The 19,747-nt window shown below is 42.6% G+C and overlaps 1 protein-coding gene across 20 annotated transcripts in view; it reads left to right on the forward strand.

Annotated features, from left to right (window-relative positions):
- The window catches only part of FAM120B (family with sequence similarity 120B), a 103,777-nt gene extending 84,780 nt beyond the window's left edge, over positions 1-18,997 (forward strand). For 5 of the 20 annotated variants that reach the window (XM_037895198.2, XM_037895195.2, XM_027833234.3 and 2 more), the window contains 2 exons: positions 178-241; positions 4,317-6,198. In XM_037895198.2, the coding sequence (XP_037751126.1) occupies positions 178-241; positions 4,317-4,329 (77 nt within the window). In that variant the 3' untranslated portion in view covers positions 4,330-6,198. Of the gene's footprint in view, positions 1-177; positions 273-4,300; positions 6,199-16,188; positions 16,317-17,885 lie in introns of those variants that run through there. The other 15 variants (XM_027833232.3, XM_037895196.2, XM_027833235.3 and 12 more) reach the window with 10 other exon arrangements.
- The last annotated feature ends 750 nt before the right edge of the window (positions 18,998-19,747 follow it).

The following is a 19,747-nucleotide window of genomic DNA, read 5'->3' on the forward strand; positions in this document are numbered from 1 at the left end:
GGATTGAAATGGATGTAGAATAAGAAATAGTGAGGGGTTGTGGCAGTAACAAAGGGGGAAATGTTCTTTTTTCAAAATACACTCAGTGGGTTGTTTCTTAAATACTATCATCAATAAGTTATTTTCCTGTTTGAATGTTAAGAGGAAAATATTTTATTTTCCCCTTCCACACTCCAGGTAGAGGACATCGAGACCAGAGGAGACATCAAGGCCAGAGGAGAAGGTTCCAGCTTGCTCCCCGGTAAATAATAGAACTACAAAGATTACAGAAGGTCTATAATGGGTTTGAATGAAAGGATAATATTCCTCCCACAGATAGCATCTTTACTTACAAAAGCCAGGATTCAAGGGGCAGGGGTGGCAGGTTTGTAGAAATTTTGGTGGTGCCCAGAACCCGCCCCCTCCCAAACTCCACCCCCCAACTCCGCCCCCCACCTGCCTAAGACTGGGAGGGAGTTTGGGTGAGGGGAGGAGGTCTGGGGTGCAGGCCCTGGGCTGGGGCAGGGGATTGGGGTTGAGGAGGGGTGCAGGCTCGGGGAGGGAGTTTGGGTGCAGAAGGGGTGAGAGGTTGGGCTCTGGGAGGGAGTTTGGGGGTGGGAGGTGGTGTGTGGGAAGAGGGAGGGGGTCCAGGCTCTGGGAGGGAGTTTGGGGATGGGAGGGGGTGCAGGGGTGAGGGCTGTGGAATGGAGGATGAGGGGTTTGGTGTGTGGGGGGGGTGAGGGCTCAGGCTGGGGGTGCAGGATCTGGGGTGGGGTGGGACTGGGGATGAGGAGTGTGGGGTGCAGGCAGGCTGCCCCGGGGCTGGGGCTAGAGAGGAGGACTCCCCCCAGCCCTCTCTCCGCTGGCAGCAGTGAGTTCTGGGGGAAGGGCCCCCTTCTCGCCCCGGCAGCACACTCACCCCCACCACTGTCACTCCATGTGCTCCTAGGGCCCCTCTCAGGTCCAGGAAGCCTCCTCACCTACCCTGTGGTGGGTGCTGGGGGAGGCGGCTGCCATCACTTGTGCACCGCCTCCCCTGCTGCTGCCCCTCACTGTAGCCTCACTGGGGGTGGGGGATGGGCTGCCCTTTGCCCAGCGTGGGGCAGGAGCGGTGACTGCGGGTGGGGGGGCCCCTGTGCTGGTGGAGGATCCTGCTGGAAAAGGGAAGGGTCTGAGGGGGAAGGGCAGGGTCAGGGCAGCCTGCCCTGGCAGTAATGGTTGGGGGGCATTAGGACCCTGCAGCGGCAGTTGATGCTGAAAGCCAGCAGAGCGGAGTCAGCGTGGAGCTGCAGGGGGGAGGCAGGGTCGCTCTGCTCCAGCAGCCTGGGGAGGTGCGTGGGGGCAGGAGGAACACTCAGTGGAGGTGTGGGGGGGTGGCAGGCAGGGCTGGGGGAGAGACCGGCCCCAAACATTGGTGGAGCTGGCCCCCAGGCCCTGAATATTCCTGGAGCCCGGGCACCACGGGCCCATACAATTCGCCACCCTTGTCAAGGGGCTTTACAGAGTGGCTGAGCACCCGCAGCTTCTAATGATTTCATGCAGAGCTGTGGGTGCTCAGCCCATTATGTCCTTTCCACGCTAAGATTGAGCTAACTTTATGTGGAGAATAGTTTCACTAACTGCTGTAAAACCAGTGTCGGGGGATCTGGTTACTGCTTGGCACTATCCAGTTATGGTTAAAAAAAACACACATTCCCATTTATACAGGAAAGTCCAAATCAAGTTTTAACGGTGCTAGAGCACTCATATAATGTAACTAGATCTTCCCAATATTGTTTTACATTGCAGACGAGAACTTAGTGTGCCCATTAAAAACAGTGTACAGTACATATGCTGTGTCAGTTCTTGAATTAGGAGGCTACTGTTGGTTATGCCATACTCTTCTTACTGTAGCCTGCTGAAAAAGTTGGAACATGACATCACTTTTTTTAAACTTCACTTACCAGTGAAACATTGGTACTTCCCTGCTGGAATGCAGTGCTGATTTATAAGTGCCAACAGCACTTCATTGCAGTTTAGGAGGGGAATAACTCTGCACATCGAGGCTATTTCTAAATCTTATCATGTCTGCCTCCTAAGTATTTCTGAGATCTAACTTATTAAAATATTCTCTAACGTGTTCTTTCCCTTTTCTGGCTTGTGTTCTTTCCCCATTGTTGTTGTTAATTGTGTTAGGCGTCTGGTCACAATTAACCTTTTTAGTAAACATTGAAGCAAAATAGGCATTAAACACCTCAACCTTCTTGGATTTGTTAGCTCTCCTTCCACTAAATAGTGCTCCTTCACTTTCCTTTATCTTTTTTTTGCTCCTTAGGTACTTACAGAACCTCTTCAGATTGCCTTTTATGTCCCTTGCCAGGTGCAACTCATTTTGTACCTTAGCCTTTCTGATTTTGTCCCTTTGTGTTCTTTTTTCCTCATCTTTAGCAATTTGTCCATGTCTTCAATTTTTATAGGATTCCTTTTTCATTTTCAGGTCATTAAAGAGCTATTGATAGAGCTATATTGGCCTCTTCTTCCTATCTTTCCTTTGCTTTGGGATAGTTTGCTGTTGTGTCTTTACTAATGTCTCTTGAGAAGCTGCCTGAACTCCTTTTCCCCTTAGATTTTCTTCCCATAGGACCTTACCTACCAGTTCTCTGAATTTGTTAAAGACTGTTTTTTTGAAGTTCATTGTACTTATTCTACTGCTCTCACTCCTTTATTTCTTTAGAATAATAAAATCTGTAGTTTCATGATCACTTTCAGCCAGATGGCCTTCAATCATCAGATCCGCAACCAATTCCTCTGTTAGACAGAATCAAGTCTAAAATGGCTGCCCCCCAGTTACTTCCTCACTCTTCTAAAACATGACGTTGTCCCCAGCACATTCCAAAAATTCATGTATTACTGTATGTTTTCCAACAGAACTCTGGTTAGTCAAAATTCTCCATTACTACCAGGTCTTGTGTTTTGGATATTTCTGTTACTTGTTCTAGAAATGCCTCGGCCACCTCCTGATTGGATGGTCTGCAGTAGACCCCCCCCTACCGTGACATTGCCCCCGTTTTTTCCCCCTTTTATCTTGACCCAGAGACTTTCAACGGGTCTGTTTTAAAGCAAAAGAAATGATAATATCCAGCAAGTATGATAGCAATGAAAGCAACATTTTCCTACGGATGTTTGAAAAATCGTTGGAAAGTTATAGAACATCCTGGATCCTTTGTTGTTGTTGTTTGTTGTTTGTTGTTAATAATATTATTTATATTTTAAGTCCCATAGACTGTCACTAAAATCCAGGCAATAATTCCATAAAACTGATTACCTAACATGACTTTTACATTAGTCATATAATGCTTGTTGGTACTGGAGAGACTTATGCTTCTCTTTTCCTTTCTCCAAATATACTAGTTTATTTAAAACAGTTTGAGAGAATCAAGGTAAATACTATTCAGCCATTAGATGCTTTTCTGATTACATGTGGCCTTGTCATCTTCTTTTATGAAAACCTCTCTATATAATGTGATCACTGAAGGATGAGTAAAAATATTAAACTTATAGTCAGACTAATGATTCTATCACAGATGTCAGTAAAAACTGCCACAAGGAATCTTACATTCATCCACTCTAGTCTGTAAATACTGTAGATGGTATTTCAAGGAAACGGCCCAGCTGCGTGCTAAAGGCCGCCCCGTCACCTATCCAGCGCTCTGCGCCTGGGCCCACTCTATGGAGGGGTCTCTGAGTGGGAGGTGTTGGGTATAGGGGTCTGGGGGGCAGCGGGGGGGAGTTAGAGGGGAACGTGCTGTGGTTTTCAACCTGCGGCCCAGGTAACAGTTGAGAACCACTGCACTAGTGGGATTTTTAAATCCTATCTGCTTCTTTAAGCACCTAAGTACCTTTGAAAATCTGGGTCCAAAACCCTTTATGCTGCAGCTGTGCCACTGTAGCGCTTCACTGTAGACACTACCTATGCCAATGGGAGGGATTCTCCCATTGACAGAGAGGTGATAGGTAGGTCGGTGAAAGAAGTTTTCAGTCAACCTAGCCCTGGGTACACGTGGATTTAGGTTGGCTTAACAACGCAGCTCAGTGGGGTGGGTTTTTCATACCCATGACTGACTTAGTTAAACTAACCTAATTTTCTTGTATTGACCAGGCCTTGAGCTCCTAAGCCTTTTTGAAAAATTTACCCTAAATACTCTTTGAAATTTTAAACACACTTTTATTCATTTTGTATGGCCACAGGAGCCATTTGTCTGCTATATCTTTTCACAGGGATTTTTATTATTTGAAATTGTTTACATGTTCATACTTGAGTGTCTTGCTTAGCCCATCACAGGCTGTTTGTATTTTAGATGGCCCAGATGACTTTGTCCTTGACTGGAACTGAATGAAAAGTGATAAGAAGACAAGATATGTTTTTATAAAGTACTATACATTGAATATAATAAAAATCATTTCAGTATTTCTATTGTACCATCAAGAAAATGTCAAATTGAATACACATTTTAAAATTGGTGGTGGGAAGGATTTAGTTACAAACACATTACCCTGACTTCACTCGGTATTTCCAATCCCATTTCATTTTGTACCTCTGATACTACTTTTTCATTGCTAATGTAATGTTTATAAGAGTATGTGTTTGTTCTGAGGCAAATTTTGAATTATTTACCACAGTGATGGGCACTTTACAAAAGTTCTAAGGCAGACAGTTATGAAATCTAATAGTAAAGGAAATGTGTACAGAAACAGAGGACACTTTTATGTGGTGAAGGAGATAGAGGAAATCTAAAGTGGTAAAGACGTGAGTGAGCTTAAGAGTATGTCTACACTGCAATTAGACACCTGTAGCTGGCCTTTGCCAGCTGCCTTGGACATGGGCTAAGGGCTGTTTAACTGTGCTCTAGACATGTGGACTTCCACCTCACAGGCTCAAGCCCAAGCCCGAACGTCCATACTGCTATTAAACAGCCCTTAGCCCAAGCCTTGTGAGCCCACATCACCTGGCACGGGCCAGCTGTGGGGTTTTAATTGCAGTGTAGACATACCCTAAGAAGTCATCCCAATCAAGTGCGGATAAACCTTTATGCCACATATACACACACATTCTATGTATGCCACATCTTTTACAGAAAAAGTATTTTAGAAGTATTTCAGATAACTTTAAATACAAAAGCTGTGTTTTTTAAGTATCTATCTACCTGTAAAGTCAGGTGGCTTAGTTACATGAGACCATCTATGCAGGGCTCAAAGGAAGAGGAAAATTATAGCTAAAACATTTTAGAAATCTTTAAAAATACCCTTAAGCTCACTTATGTTTTTTCTAGACACAAAACTGTTCACAGCTTTAAAATCTCATTCTTAGATCTTCCAGAGCAAAAGGAGAGCTGTGTTCCCTATTGGGAAACCTAGTATTTCCCTTTTCAGTTGTGTAATGGTCCCATTTCTAGCCCTTTGCAGTATTATACATCAAACCTTAAACCGGTCATTGGCTGAGAAGAAAATATTGCTCATCCTGGGCCTTGGGCCTCTGTAGTTTGGGGGGACATTCCAAATGGGGGGAAGGGGACAAAACAAATATTTCTCTCATAAATTCATTTTTTTTGTCAGCAATTTGAAGCACAGCAGTTGAAATGATTGTACCACGTGTGTAGAATGCTCAAAATGATATAGATTAGTGGACAGTGCACAGGTGTGGCAACCAATCATGTACCATAAATTAATTTCTCACAGGCCTACAATTTGTCATACAGATTTCCCTATTACATGTAGGGTAGTGCGTATAGAATGTGTGAGCGTATATTGTAGATTAAATCTGTGTGTACAAATTTTTGGCATGAAGAAAATACATAAATTCTTCTTGTATCTCAAAGAATAGGTTTATTTCTAATGTTAAGGATTATTAACAAATGAATTCCGTAGCCACTGTAGAAGCTTGATTTATCGTTATGATACAATGATTACAGATTAGTAGTTGCTAGTTTTTGGTTAATTCTGGTACTAGTTAGCTCTGTTGCTCTCATGCCTTAGGTCTTGTGCAGATGTCCACTTTTGAGCCAACTATCCATCGAGTTTTTCCCATCTAATCTCTGAATTCTCTAAACATAAACATGCTGTCATTTGTACATAATGTGGTACTATGATTTTCTCATATGTATTTTTATTGTCTGAAATACAATACATGTACTGTGACATAAATACAAAGCTACAACGCAGCTAAATAAATAATTGACAATAGCCCAGCATTTTTAATTCTATTAAAAAAAAACTGGTGCTGATTTCACTTTGTTTAAATAGGACACTATTTTTGTCTGATTTGCTTTCTGAGGATGATACGATTATGGGTGGGGTAGTCCTGCCATATTTTCCTACCAGCTATTCACTTTATGTTTAAATGTACTACCTGCTATTTATTCAAACTTTATGGGAGAACGTAGAAATGTGGGCTTATTCAAAGACCACTAGTTTCAGAAACCTCATTATATGCAATGGTGCTTTAAAAAAAATCTAATTGTGTATCAGCATTTTGTAGCTTGTCTTAAATCAGGGTCTTCCAGGACTTCTAGTGGCCTCAATACATGAAGTGGTAGTAAACTAAAATTAAATATGAATTTAGTGGGAGCTTTTGCTGTGCTAGGATTGGGCACTTTTTAAGAATTGCCAATGAGATGTAAAGGCACTCTCTGTTGACATTTTTCATAGGTTCATAGATATTTAGGTCAGACATTTTTCTTCTTATGCTGGACCATAGCCAGAAGCTGCTAATTATCCAGACTTCTAAGCAAAAAATTATTTTCTCCTTAGAAATCATGGGTTTGGATCAGGAGTTCCATGCAGGTGCTGTGCTCCTGTCCAAAGAGTATTAGCTTGTGTTAGAGTGCTTTGTTTCTGTCCTCCTGGCCAAGGCTAGTCATAGCTATGTGAGGCCTATGGACAAGAAAAGGTAATCACACAAGGAAAAAATGGCCTTCCTGAAGATGCACATTTGACTGGGCCCCTCAGTGCCTGGAAGACAGATTTTGTAACCTGACAGTGTTGCCCCACCTGGGATGCCTTGAGCCTTGGGAGGAAGATGGAGCTGTACCACAGGTGAAGGACAGAATCGAAGAAAGGTAGGACTGGAAGGGACCTCAGTAGGTCATCTAATCCAGTGCCCTGCCCTGACACAAGACTAAATATTGTCTAGACCATCCCTGACATAGCAGTTTTGAGCTGGAATTGAGGAGGCGTAATTCTGGAGGAGAAAAATATAAGGAAAAAAATTCTTATTCCACAAACTGTTAAATTCCTAATTACTTCAACAAGTCTAAAATATGCAGCTGTATTTTAAGAAATAAACAAATCATTCACTGATATTGTTTTCTTATATGTCTACTGTCCCTTTAGTGGTAAATGGGAGAAGAATATACCACTGATCATCAGTGATTGAGTCAGCTTGTACCTGTGTAATCTTTAATAGAGAGGAGGTCTTGTCATTGATAATGACAGACAGACAAACTGTCATGAATTCATTGGCCATCGCTTACTTTATCTAGGTGATTTCTATTTTATTACATTACTTTGCACATGTATAGCACCGTCAAAGTAGGAATCTGAGTGTTGTAAAACATTGAGTTAGCCCTCACCCCACCATTGTCCGATAGGTGTGCATTATTCCCATTTTACAAATTGTGAAACTCCCACTCAGAGATATGAAGTGCCTACGGTAACACTGGAAAAGAGCTAAGAATAGACCCAGATCTGATTCCCAGTCACACAATTCAGCACCAAGTTCATCTTAACTTGAGGTTGCTCAACTTATTAACATTACTGCTGTTAAGGAGGTAAATAACTAAATAGTTACCATAATTTACCTTCACTCAAAATACAAGCATTTTAAAAGCTTTTGTTTGTTGGTGGCCCATCATAAACTATTGGCATTTGAATACTCTTAAGCACCAGCAGATGGCACCCAGTTTATTTGTGTGTCAGGGGTTCTCAAACTTCATTGCACTGCGACCCCCTTTTGATAACAAAAATTACTACACAACCCCAGGAGGGGGGGGATCGAAGCCTGAGCCCCACTACTCTGGGCCTGGGGGCGCCTGAGCCCAGCTACCCTGGGCCGAGCGGGTGCCCAAGCCCCACTGCCCTGGGCGGGGGGGGCAAAGGCTTCAGCTCTAGGCAGGGCCCTTGGGGCCCTTGGGCTTTGGCCCCAGTCAGTGTGGCTTGGGCTTCAGCTTCAGCCCTGGGGGTGGGGCTTCGGTTTTGGCCCCAGGTGCCAGCAAGTCTAATGCCAGCCCTGGCAACATGTTATTGAGAAGGGTCCATTTCTAAAATTAATTTTTCATCTTGACTTCAAGCAGTTTAAGATTTTTTTCATCATAACGAAGATTCTGTGATCTGTAAGGCTTCCTACTCCTCTCTCTCACTCCTCTGTGTAGCAAATTGGATAGATTGGGCCTGATGCACCAAAGCTTTTCTCCAGTTTTATACCAGTTCAGTGGAGTTATACCAGCATAAAAATGGTCTAACCCAGTGGTGACTTGGGTCCATTAGGTATAAGGAGAGTAGGCACTTAGGACCCAATTCTGCAACTGATAGCATGTGTGTGGACTGCTGCACTAGTGCTATATCAATTGCACAGTAAGAGCCCTGGTTTTGCTGGGTAGGTTCACCTTCTTTAAGGCAGTGTTGCCTAGTAGATAGGGCACTAGGCTGTGACTCAGGAGATTTGGGTTCAATTCCTGGCTCTGCCACTACTTTGCTGGATGACCTTAGGCAAGTCACTTTCCTCCTGGTGCCTGTTTCCCCATCTGTAAAATGGGGATAATGAATCTGTCCACCTTTGTAAAGCACTTTGAGATTGATGGATGAAAACACTATAGAAGAGCTAGATACTACTGTCATGCTGTCTCTGTATTTATTCATCAACAATTTCTGCTGCCTCTAAAACCATGGAAGGTTTTTTGTCACAGATGGCCACTTGTACCTCATCAGTTACTATCCACAGCAAGTGTTCTTGCACCTTCATATCAAGCAGTTTTTCATAGTTACCTTCAGCCCCACCCCTATTAGTCATTTACTCATAAAATTATACATCTTATGCACATATTCAACAAGAGTGATTTTGTCAAACTTCTTAAGATTTTTATACTTCAATCAATAGGACTTGGGTAATCTTAAACCTTTTCAGTACATTTCCTTTAACTATCTTGTACACCTTAGCATCACTCTCTGCCATATCATTAAAAACTTGTCTTGCCTTCCCAGTTAATCTGGTCAGAAGGATTGACATTCACTTATCCTCTGGAATCTTGTAGCCCCCACATGGTCTCTCAAAGGTCTCTTACAATACAATCAGTCTCTTGATAAATGGGGCAAGCTTTCTCCCACTCCCTGGTGCTGGGTGGGGGTGGACTCACTGGTTGAGGCTGCTGCAGTATTGGAGCTGCAATGCGTGATTTCTCTCATCAGCCACTAGTTGTTCCATGCATCTTTGGTGCTGTGGGCTTTCTCCTCCATTTCAGCCTTGGCTTTGACTGCTGCCATATGTTCCATGCATCATTGGTTGGCTCTCTCCTCAGCCTCAGTTCCCAGAACCACAGCTGCACCATCATTATTTCACGTTCACATTCTTTCTGGGCTTCCAGGCGTTCCAGTCTGGCCAGTTTCCTTGCAATGTCTGGGGCTGCAGGGCCTTTGGATGCTTGGTCAAAGCTTATGAGCAAAGCTCTCAGTTCCTGATCTGGGGTTTGCCTTTTAAAGGATAGTCCCCTGTGTGAGCACAAATGCTCCAGGTCTTTTGTATCAAGACCCTCATATGACTGTGATTCACTCATTGGGACTAACATTTAACCCTTAAAAACGTTCACTATCAAATCTCTACTTTAACAGCTCTGGGGTTATGCACTATAAATCCAACTGACCGTGAGTCATGTGAATCCTGTCAAGACTACGCCAATTGTCTGGAATGGCTTTATGACAGTGAGTGCCTACCTCAGGGCAGACTATCAGAAACATGCCAGACACCCCAAACTGGTGGTATGTACTATAATTAGATTTCACCAAGCCAATAACAATGTGAACTCCTGGATCACTATAACAGTCTTACCATGGAGTCACAGACAGTTCCCTTAGATTCTCCAGTCTATCTTGCTACCTAGGCAAGCTGTACTTAGTGACAAATGGTCCCTTACACCAAAAATCACAAAATATTCAGGTTGCTTCCAGTCCCGAGAGATCAGTTTACTTATCCCAGATCAATTGGTACCATAGTTCTTAGCATCATAGAATATCAGGGTTGGAAGGGACCTCAGGAGGTCATCTAGTCCAACCCCCTGCTCAAAGCAGGACCAATCCCCAATTTTTGCCCCCGATCTTACACCAAAGACAACGCCTGTAGCCAGTCCTGGCTAAACATTCATATGCCCCTTCATGCTTCATCCGCCATTCCAGAGGACATGCTGATGACGCTCGTTTAAAAAATAATATGTTAATTACATTTGTGACTGAACTCCTTGGGGGAAAATTCTATATTTCCTGCTCTGTGGTTTTACCCACATTCTGCCATGTATTTTGTGTTAGGACAGTCTCAGATGACGATCCAGCACATGTTGTTCAATTTAAGAACATTTTCACTGCAGATTTGACAAAATGCAAAGAAGGTACCAAAATGAGATTTCTAAAGATTGCTACAGCACTTGACCCAAGGTTTAAGAATCTGAAGTGCCTTCCAAAATCTGAGAGGGACGAGGTTTGGAACATGCTGTCAGAAGTCTTAAAAGAGCAATACAGAAAAAGAAAATCATCTGTTAGTGGCATCTGACCCAGATGTTGAAAATGAACGTGTGTCGGTCCGCACTGCTTTGGATCGTTATCAAGCAGAACCCATCATCAGCATGGATGCATGTCCTCTGGAATGGTGGTCGAAGCATGAAGTGACATACAAATGTTTATCATATCTGGCACGTAAATATCTTGCAACGCCAGCTACAACAGTGCTGTGCGAACACCTGTTTTCACTTTCAAGTGACGTAAATAAGAAGAGGGCAGCATTATCTCCTGCAAATGTAAACAAACTTGGTTGTCTTAGTGATTGGCTGAACAAGAAGTAGGACTGAGTGGACTTGTAGGCTCTTTGAGTGCAGTTATATAAAAAAAATTAATAATTCTACAATTGTAAGTTGCACTTTCACGATAAAGAGATTACACTACAGTACTTGTATGAGGTGAATTGAAAAATACTATTTCTTTTGTTTATCTTTTTACAGTCAAAATATTTGTAATAAAAATAATATAAAGTGAACACTGTACACTTTATATTCTGTGTTGTAACTGAAATCAATATATTTGAAAATGGAGAAAACATCCAAAAATATTTAAATAAATGGTATTCTATTATTGTTTAACAGTGCGATTAAAATGGCCATTAATTGTGATTAACTTGTGACTAATTGTAATTTTTTAAAATTGTTTGACAGTCCTAATTTCAAAAATTATGTTTAGAAAGATACAGTGCTGTTAGTTTATTGCTAATATTTCCTCAAGCCCTGAAAAAGGTCCATTGCATCTAAATCTCACTGCAATTGAACCTGTTAACTATGACTGTCTCTAAACTCTTGGATTTATTCAATTTTATATACATAAGATTTCTTTGAATAAGACAAACTTTTCTCTTGCTCTCTAATATCACTCCCTGTGTTTGGAATGAGCTTCCCTGCCATTGGTGGAGCAGGTGTGCAATCTAAGAGACTGGTTGGATTCGCAGCTACAGAGAGATCAGTTTTTTTTCCTCTCTGTATGGCCAGGAGATTGCATTTATCTCTTTCTGATATGGAATGTGCAGCTGTCATCCATATCTTTGTCACCTCCAGATTAGGCTACTGAAGTGCGCTCTATGTGGGGTTACACTTTAAATCTATCGAGAAACTGAAGGAACTGAAATGTTACAGGGTACATCTTTTGGAGATACCATTAAACTAGTGCTTTTGGTTCTGTACTGTCACAGAACCAAAAGCTGCCTATTAATTCTCAGGCCTGCTCTACACCTAAAACTTAGGTCAACCTAACTACGTCAAATTCACACACACACCCCTCCGAGAGATGTGGTTAAACCGACCTAAGCTGGGGCGTAGGCACCACTAGGTCTATCGGAGAATTCTTCCGTTGACTTAGCTACAACCTCTTGAGGGGATGGATTAACTACAGCAATGGAAAACCCCTTTCCAGCACTGTAGCAAGCATCTACACTGCAGTACAGGGGTGCTGGAACAATTTATATAGTAGGGGTGTGCTGAAAGCCATTGAACCAAACAGTAAATCCTGTATATGATGGAAACCACTTCAAGCCAGGAGGTGCTGCTGCACCCCCCGTACCCCTAGTTTCAGCCTCTGTGCTACAATAACGTGGTTGTAATGCTGTAGCTGTGATGCAGTAGCATAGACGTACTTTCAGGATATGTCTACACTACGGACTTTGCAGACACAAGTTACATGGGCATAAAACCTCCACAGTGAGTATGTCACTTGTGCGCGTGTCTGTTTTGTTCTTTGCTTTGGTGCTGTACCAGTAGTGCTTGTTTTGATGCACAGTGCAGTGCACCATGGATAAGTATCCCAGTGTGCAACTCATCACCATCCAGCATACTGCCTTTTTGGAAATTTTGGCAATGTGTGATGGGGCAGAAATGAGTTGTGCTGGGACTGTGAGGTCAAGTTCCCATCATGCAACTTTCTCCACCCCATAATGCCATCCCTACCCCATAATTTTTGCACCTATTTTTAAAATCCCATGAACTCATGCAAGACATGTTGCTGTCTGCCATCTCTGACAAAAGCATGGAACCCACACAGCTATGCACTATTGTCATGAGCATTGCAAGCACAGGACACACAGTCCTCTAGTACGTGCAGAGCTGCAAGAAGAGCTGTGGGGAATATGACGATTTCCTGGAGGGAGATTGCTGTGGGACATAGGGAGAAACAATTCAAGTTGGTGGTGATGTTTCCGGAGCAGCTGCAAATGGTAGAGCTCTGCTTCTGGGCCCGGGAAATGACCACTGAGTGGCGGGATCACATTGTAATGCAAGGTTGGGATGACGAGCAGTGTATGCAGAACTTTTGGATGCACAAGGCCATGTTCCTGGATCTGTGTATGTAGCTCGCCCTAGCCCTCCAGCACAGGGACAACAAAATGATTGCTGCATGATTGCATGACAGTGGAAAAGCAAGTGGCAATTATACTGTGGAAACTTGCAACACCAGACTGCTACTGGTTATTTTGGAGTTGAAAAATCCACTGTGGGAGTCATTATCATGCAAGTGTGCAGGGTCAGTAATCGTTTCCTGCTATGCAGGACTTGTGACTCTCAGCAATGTGCCAGACATAATGGATAGATTTGCAGCAATGGGGTTCCTAAGATATGGTGGAGCAATAGATAGCATGCATAGCTCTATTTTGGCACCAGACCACCTCGCCACAGAGTACGTCAACAGAAATAACTACTTTTCTATATTTGTGAAGCGTTGGTGACTCAAAGGGAATGCTGGCCAACATCAGTGTTGGCTGCTCAGGGAAAGTGCATGATGTGCATGTTTAAGAACACAGGACTGTTTAGAAAGCTGCAAGCAGGGACTTTCTTTCCCAGCCGGCAGATTACCACTGGCAATGTTGACATGCCAGTAGTGATCCTGGGGCACCCAGCCTACCCCTTGCTCCCTTGGCTCATGAAGCTGTACAACAACCACCTCGACAGCACCAAGGAAAGATTCAACTGCTGTCTGAGCAGGTGCAGAATGACAGTTGAATGTGCTTTTGGTCGATTGAAGGGATGCTGCTGGCGTTGTTTACTCACAAGATTGGAGTTCTGAACCAAAGCTGCCCAGGCCCATATCTTGCTAGCCTGGGTACTGTAATGGTACCTGCTGAAGTTATTGCTGACTGGCATGGGAAATTGTCTTACCACAGAGGAAGAAATAAGGCTGCCATCCATAGAAACCTTTGGGAGAGGACTACAGAGTACTTCCGTGAAAGTTTCATCAAGATCTCACAGAAGCATTCAAGGGACAGCCCTGTGTACATAAATATACTGCTCCATATGCCCCTCCGCCCCCCACCCTGCCACCTCCAGCCTAACTCCACAGGGGAATGAAAAGCAGATAACACTGCCTCTCTTTGTTGTACAGCTACCTCTTCTAGTACAAGTAAAGTAATGAAAAGTGTCCTGCAGGCATCATCAGTACATCATTGTAATGGGAAATACAATAACACACTTACCAGAGGCTCCTTCCCCTGCATCAGGCTCTCCCACGCTCGACAGCTGGGACTGACTGGACTGCACTGGAATCTCAAACAAGTCCAGGATCATGGCATAGCTGCAGTCCACAGTCGCATATCCCCCATCCTCCTCCTTGCTGTTCACGGCAGGGGCCTGAGACTCTGACTCCTCAGAGGTATCGATGGTGGTCTGTGGGGTGGTGGGGCCTCTGCCAAGTATGGTATGCAGCTGTTTGTAACAGCGGCAGGTCTGTGGCTTGGCGGTGGATCGACTGTTGGCCTCCCTGGCCTTCTTTGCTTTTATGCGGCACTGCTGCTGATCCCTGTCGTACCCCTTCTCCTGCATACTCTTGCAATCTGCTCACAGATACCCATGTTGCTGTGGCTGGTCCATAGCTGCGCTTGCACTGCCTCTTCTCCCCACAGGCCCAGGAGATCCAATATGTCCTGTCCAGGCTGGAGAGCATCTGGAACATGTAGCCAGCATGGTGAGCTGGGTAGTTGTACACAACAGTGGAGAGCTGCTAGGTGTGCTCCCCAACATGGACAATCGGGGAAAAAGCATTTCAAAAATTCACAGGAGGTTTTAAAGTTGGGGTTTGCTTCCTGTCTCCGTGACCCATGGGCAGTGGAATTCACAATTGTGACCAGAGCTGTCACTGTCGGGCATTGTGGGACAGCTGCTGTTAAGGTTGCCATAGGTAGGATCTTCTACATTTGCACCTCAGTGTTGACCTCAGTACATCAACCGTGGCTCAACGCTGCTCTGGAAAGCGGTGTTACTATGTCAGTGTAGTGGAGAGCTTACATCAAATTGAAGTGTAGATACATGCACAACTAGGTCAATGCAAGGCAGCTTACGTCGACCTAAGTTGGTAGTGTTGACCAGAACCCAGGTAGAATATAAGGTGTTGGTTTTGACCTATAAATCCCTAAACAGCCTGGAACCTACTTATCTAGAGGACCACCTGTCTTCCTGGACCCTACTGCCACAATTATGATCAGCAGGGGGATGTGTGCTGGAGTCCCACTTGTATAAGAGAGAGTGGCCGCTACCAGGACATTCTCTGTGAGCTTTAGAGACTAAATTTGTTAGTCTCTAAGGTGCCACAAGTACTCCTTTTCTTTTTGCGAATACAGACTAGCACGGCTGCTACTCTGAAATCTGTGAGCTTTGTAACTCGCTCCCTGCTGGTGTGAAATAGTCCTGCCTTACTGACTTTCAGGGCATATTGCAAGGCCTGTTTGTTTTCCCTGGCTGTGTGGGATTATGAGGACTCTGGTGAGAGGCCATAAAGATCTTCAGTACACGTTTTGCTGTATGTAAATAATTGAGCAAAGTGCTGTTATTGGAGTAGTTTGTTTTTATAACTGTATTTTTTAATTTTTTAATTATAACTGTATTTTATAACCGTATTTTTTAATTATTTTTTAATGAGTGAAGGAATACCCAGAGTAAAGGACAGGTGGTTCCTTTTTATGAAATGAGAGTATACATCAAAGTAAATGAATGAGTAATAAATATATCTTTGTCTAGTTTACACAGGTAAAACCAGATGCTTGCTCTGATCCTGCAATGAGCTCCACATGAGTGCAGGGATCTGCCTGCACAGAACTCATTGCGAGAGTAGAGTCTGTGTTATAACATGGTTAGAGCACAACAGTGTTATGACTAGGTACTCTAACATGATTGCAGTTGTAGTGTGGAGAGGACTTCAATTGTAGTAATCTCAACTTCTGTTTTATGCTTTGTTTATCTCAGTATGCTACAAACATTGCAGGAAATGGGAAGATAGTGTGTTCCCCTGTACAGGATTGAGTATCTCTGATGGTAAAGCTAGAACCTAAACTGACTATTTAGGTTTGGTATTAGTCACGTTTCACTAGTCGGCAAGATGCGTTTTGTATAAACATCATCAATAAAATCTCATCTCCTCTTTTACTGTTAGCATATAATACTTGTTTTGCAGTACCACCTGAAGGTGCCATCAGGACTGGGGACTCATTGTGCTAGGCCTGTACACATATAGAAGGATATGGTCCCTGATCTGAAGAGCATACAGTTTAAAGAGAAAAGAGGAATTCAAAGGGGATGAGGGTAGGGATACATACAATTTTTATGTACATTTCCTCTTTTGTATTGTTGTCAGTTATTTCCATCTGCCCATAATTAGCAATTACCCCATTAATTGGCTGATTTTGTATTAAAGCTATTAGTACTACTGTTCACAAAGGAGCAGAGCAAATAAAATACCATTTTAAGGGAGTCTGATTCAGTATGTTAGTACTGAATAGGTGTGAATCATCACATAAAATACATTTGGTTTCATTTCCAGACCAGCCATTTGAACTTCAATCAAAGTTGATATTTAAAATGTATGGATCTCCATTTCTCTCTGCTAGGTTACACAGGAAACACCCCTCTGGCTTGTGAAAAATGTAAAACACAAAAAGCAGCTTGGATACATGCCATTTGGCAATGCGCAGTGATCAAACGCTTTTGGATGTCTGGAAGACTATGGAGGCAGCATCCAGCATCCAACTGCTGACTGACCTTTTGACTCTTTTACTAGGAGATCAAAACTGGAATGTAAAAGCAGCGTTACCCCCAGTTGTGACTTTAAAATATTATGTTATAGGTGGCTCAGCACTGCATAATATCTTAATGTTTTGGTAAAATCATCCCTAATTTTTAAAACTCTGCTATGAAATGTTGCTGCTCTTTATCCCCTTTTGAACACTGATGGTTGAACTCAAAGTAACCAGGGGGGAGTTAAGTTTATCAGATCTGAACTCCTTTTATTTAGGAGTCCCAGCTGGCTCTGTATTTACATTGAGGACATTTAATTTTCATTTGTGTTTAAGATGCAGCTCATCTAGTAGGATTTAAATGTAGATGATGATGTCTTTTGATATTCATCGTTGCCTTCTGGTTTAATTGCCCATTGATTCCTTTCTTTATCATCTGATCTACATTCCACTCTGGGTGGGGGGGAGGTGTTGTTTTTTGTAAAGTTTATTCAGTGTTTGAGGTATGCCTATATTAAAACTGTACCTACATTGTATATTTATACAGAAAAAACATCACATATATTTATACAGCTTGCTGAGCACAATAATAAGACTGACACAATCTGACCATTTTGAGGAAATGTTGCACAGCCTTCCCCTCTGAGAAAGCCTTTCCACCCTGAGTGACACTTGCAATTCAAACACTCCTTTTACTCCCCACCTGCCTCCCCAAAAAATCCCCCCCAGCCTATGCAGAGTTTTCATCCCATAAAGCAATGCCAGAGACTCTGAAATCCACTAGGAACTTTGTTATTGTATTTATTTTATATGGAAGGCACTCAGATAGTATGGTGATGAGCAGCAGTATACAACTTTAAGACAGATAAATAATAAGCTTAGGCCAAGGTTTCCATATTTCAAAAATAATTCAGGAATCTTTCAAGATCTACTGACTATCAGAAGTTTTACAATATATTTGCTCCAATCATTCTTTCTGTGTTGACCCTTAGGTTTATTAAATATGATTTCACAAGTAAAACTAGAACATTAAATGATATTATGTGTTTAACTCCTTTGCTAAGTTTTGCTTGCTTTCCTAAAGTGGCTGCTTTAGTTTACACTTTTCACTGAAGTTACATTTTGATTATTTCTACAGATGGCCAAACAAACAAACAAACAAACTATTGGAGCATTTTTAGAACATGAGGGAAATAAAATCCTCCAAATTCACCAGGCTTAGCAAGGCTCAGACAGGCTTCTATTGCGTTCCATCATTGAGTGATGTATCAGTTTCTGGCTTTGGATATGGTGGTGTGAAACTACTGCTTCTGGTAAGTAAAAAAAAAAAAAAAAAAAAAAAAAATCAAAGAGAAAAAATATTAAGTACTTATAAGAGCCATCATGAGTTTCATAAAACTGGCTAAGTGAGAACAGAAAAATATTCACCAATTTGTGGTCATGGATTTATAGATATGAATATTTTACTGCTTTCTGAATGTACCTCTCTCTCTCCCTGTCTGGTGATCATCTTCATCTCCATCTTCTCTGATATTTTATGGTCTCATCCAAAGCCCCAGGGAGTCTTTTTGTTGACTTCAGTGGCCTTTGGGAAAGGAAGAAAGGCAACTTGAGCTTCAGTAAATTCGTGCGGAATAGAAATCAGTTGGAAAAAGGTTTCAATTGTTATGCAAGAAAAGGAATGAGAGGACACAGGGCCATGGTCATATAGAAAATAGAAATCAGGAGCTCTATATTTTGCACGATGGTAGGGGAGTTATCTGCAAAACTCTAATGTTAACCACTTCCTTCATACTAGCAATGAGGAGCTAGAAAATGAACCCAGGCCTCCTGACTTCCAGTCAGTTCCCTACCTGCCAGACCACAGATGTCCTGACACAATGTATCTAGCACACTAGGCAGCAGAAAATGATTAATGGAAAATCTTTTGCTTGACCTCTGATGTTCACCTCCTCTGCTCCTTTACTTCCTGCACAGGCCAAACACCTATGACTTCCATATAGGGTTGCCAACAGTCCCTTACTACAAGGAACGTCCCTTATTTTTTCATCTCTGTACATAGGTGCTGGAACTAAGGGTGCTGCCACGCCCCCTGGCTTGAAGTGGTTTCCATCATATACAGGGTTTACAGCTGAGTTCAATGGCTCTCAGCACCCCCACTATAAAAATTCTTCCAGCACCCCTATGACTCTGTACAACAAGATTGGGAGGAGTTGAGTGCTGCAAAAAGCTGCAATAAATATCCCTGGCAACTGTAGGTCGGTACTGTGTATTATTATTAATATTAATAATAATAATAATGGGAGGTGGGGTGGGATGGGAGTTCTAAGAAAAGAGTCTCTTATATTTTAAATACAGTTTTGGCAACCGTAGGAGTTTCCCTTTTTAAAGACTTGAGAGATTCCTATATTTCTACACTTGTTTTCTGAAATGTATGTTGCTTCATTCCTACATTCAGCATAAATATCTTTCAAGTGACACCAGGCCAAGTTTTTTGAAGTGAGTTGTGATTTTGGGTACCTAAACTGAGATGCCTTAAAAGGGGGTCATAGTTCTTAAAAATTGCTAAGCATCTGCCCCCTGAAAATCAGGCACCTTTAAAGCATTTCAAGTTGGGCACCCAAAAATTGAGCAACCCAAAATTACTAGTGCCTTTTGAAAACCTCAGCCTCAGTTTTCAGGGAAGTGCTGAAGCAGTGCACCTTAGAAAGCAGGCTTTAAAAATCAGCACATACAGTAACATAATCAGCTGTGATTAGAAATCTTAACAATGACCTGTTAATTTCTGACTGCTTAAAAGCAGGCCTGGGGAAATGCTCTGTTTAGAAATTCTGAAATCCCTTTTGCAGCCCTGGAAAGTGCAGCTGGCCCTTGGGCTTTATTTTGAAAAGCAAAGGATCATTCCCATTTTGCAGTAACACTGCCATTTACTGGGCCCTACCAGTAGCAATTTGCAACAGTGGTGGGAGGGGCTACCATTTGACCTAGAATGCAATTTTC

Source organism: Chelonia mydas, chromosome 3, assembly GCF_015237465.2.
Source record: "Chelonia mydas isolate rCheMyd1 chromosome 3, rCheMyd1.pri.v2, whole genome shotgun sequence".
In the NCBI taxonomy this organism is placed as follows: domain Eukaryota; kingdom Metazoa; phylum Chordata; order Testudines; family Cheloniidae; genus Chelonia; species Chelonia mydas.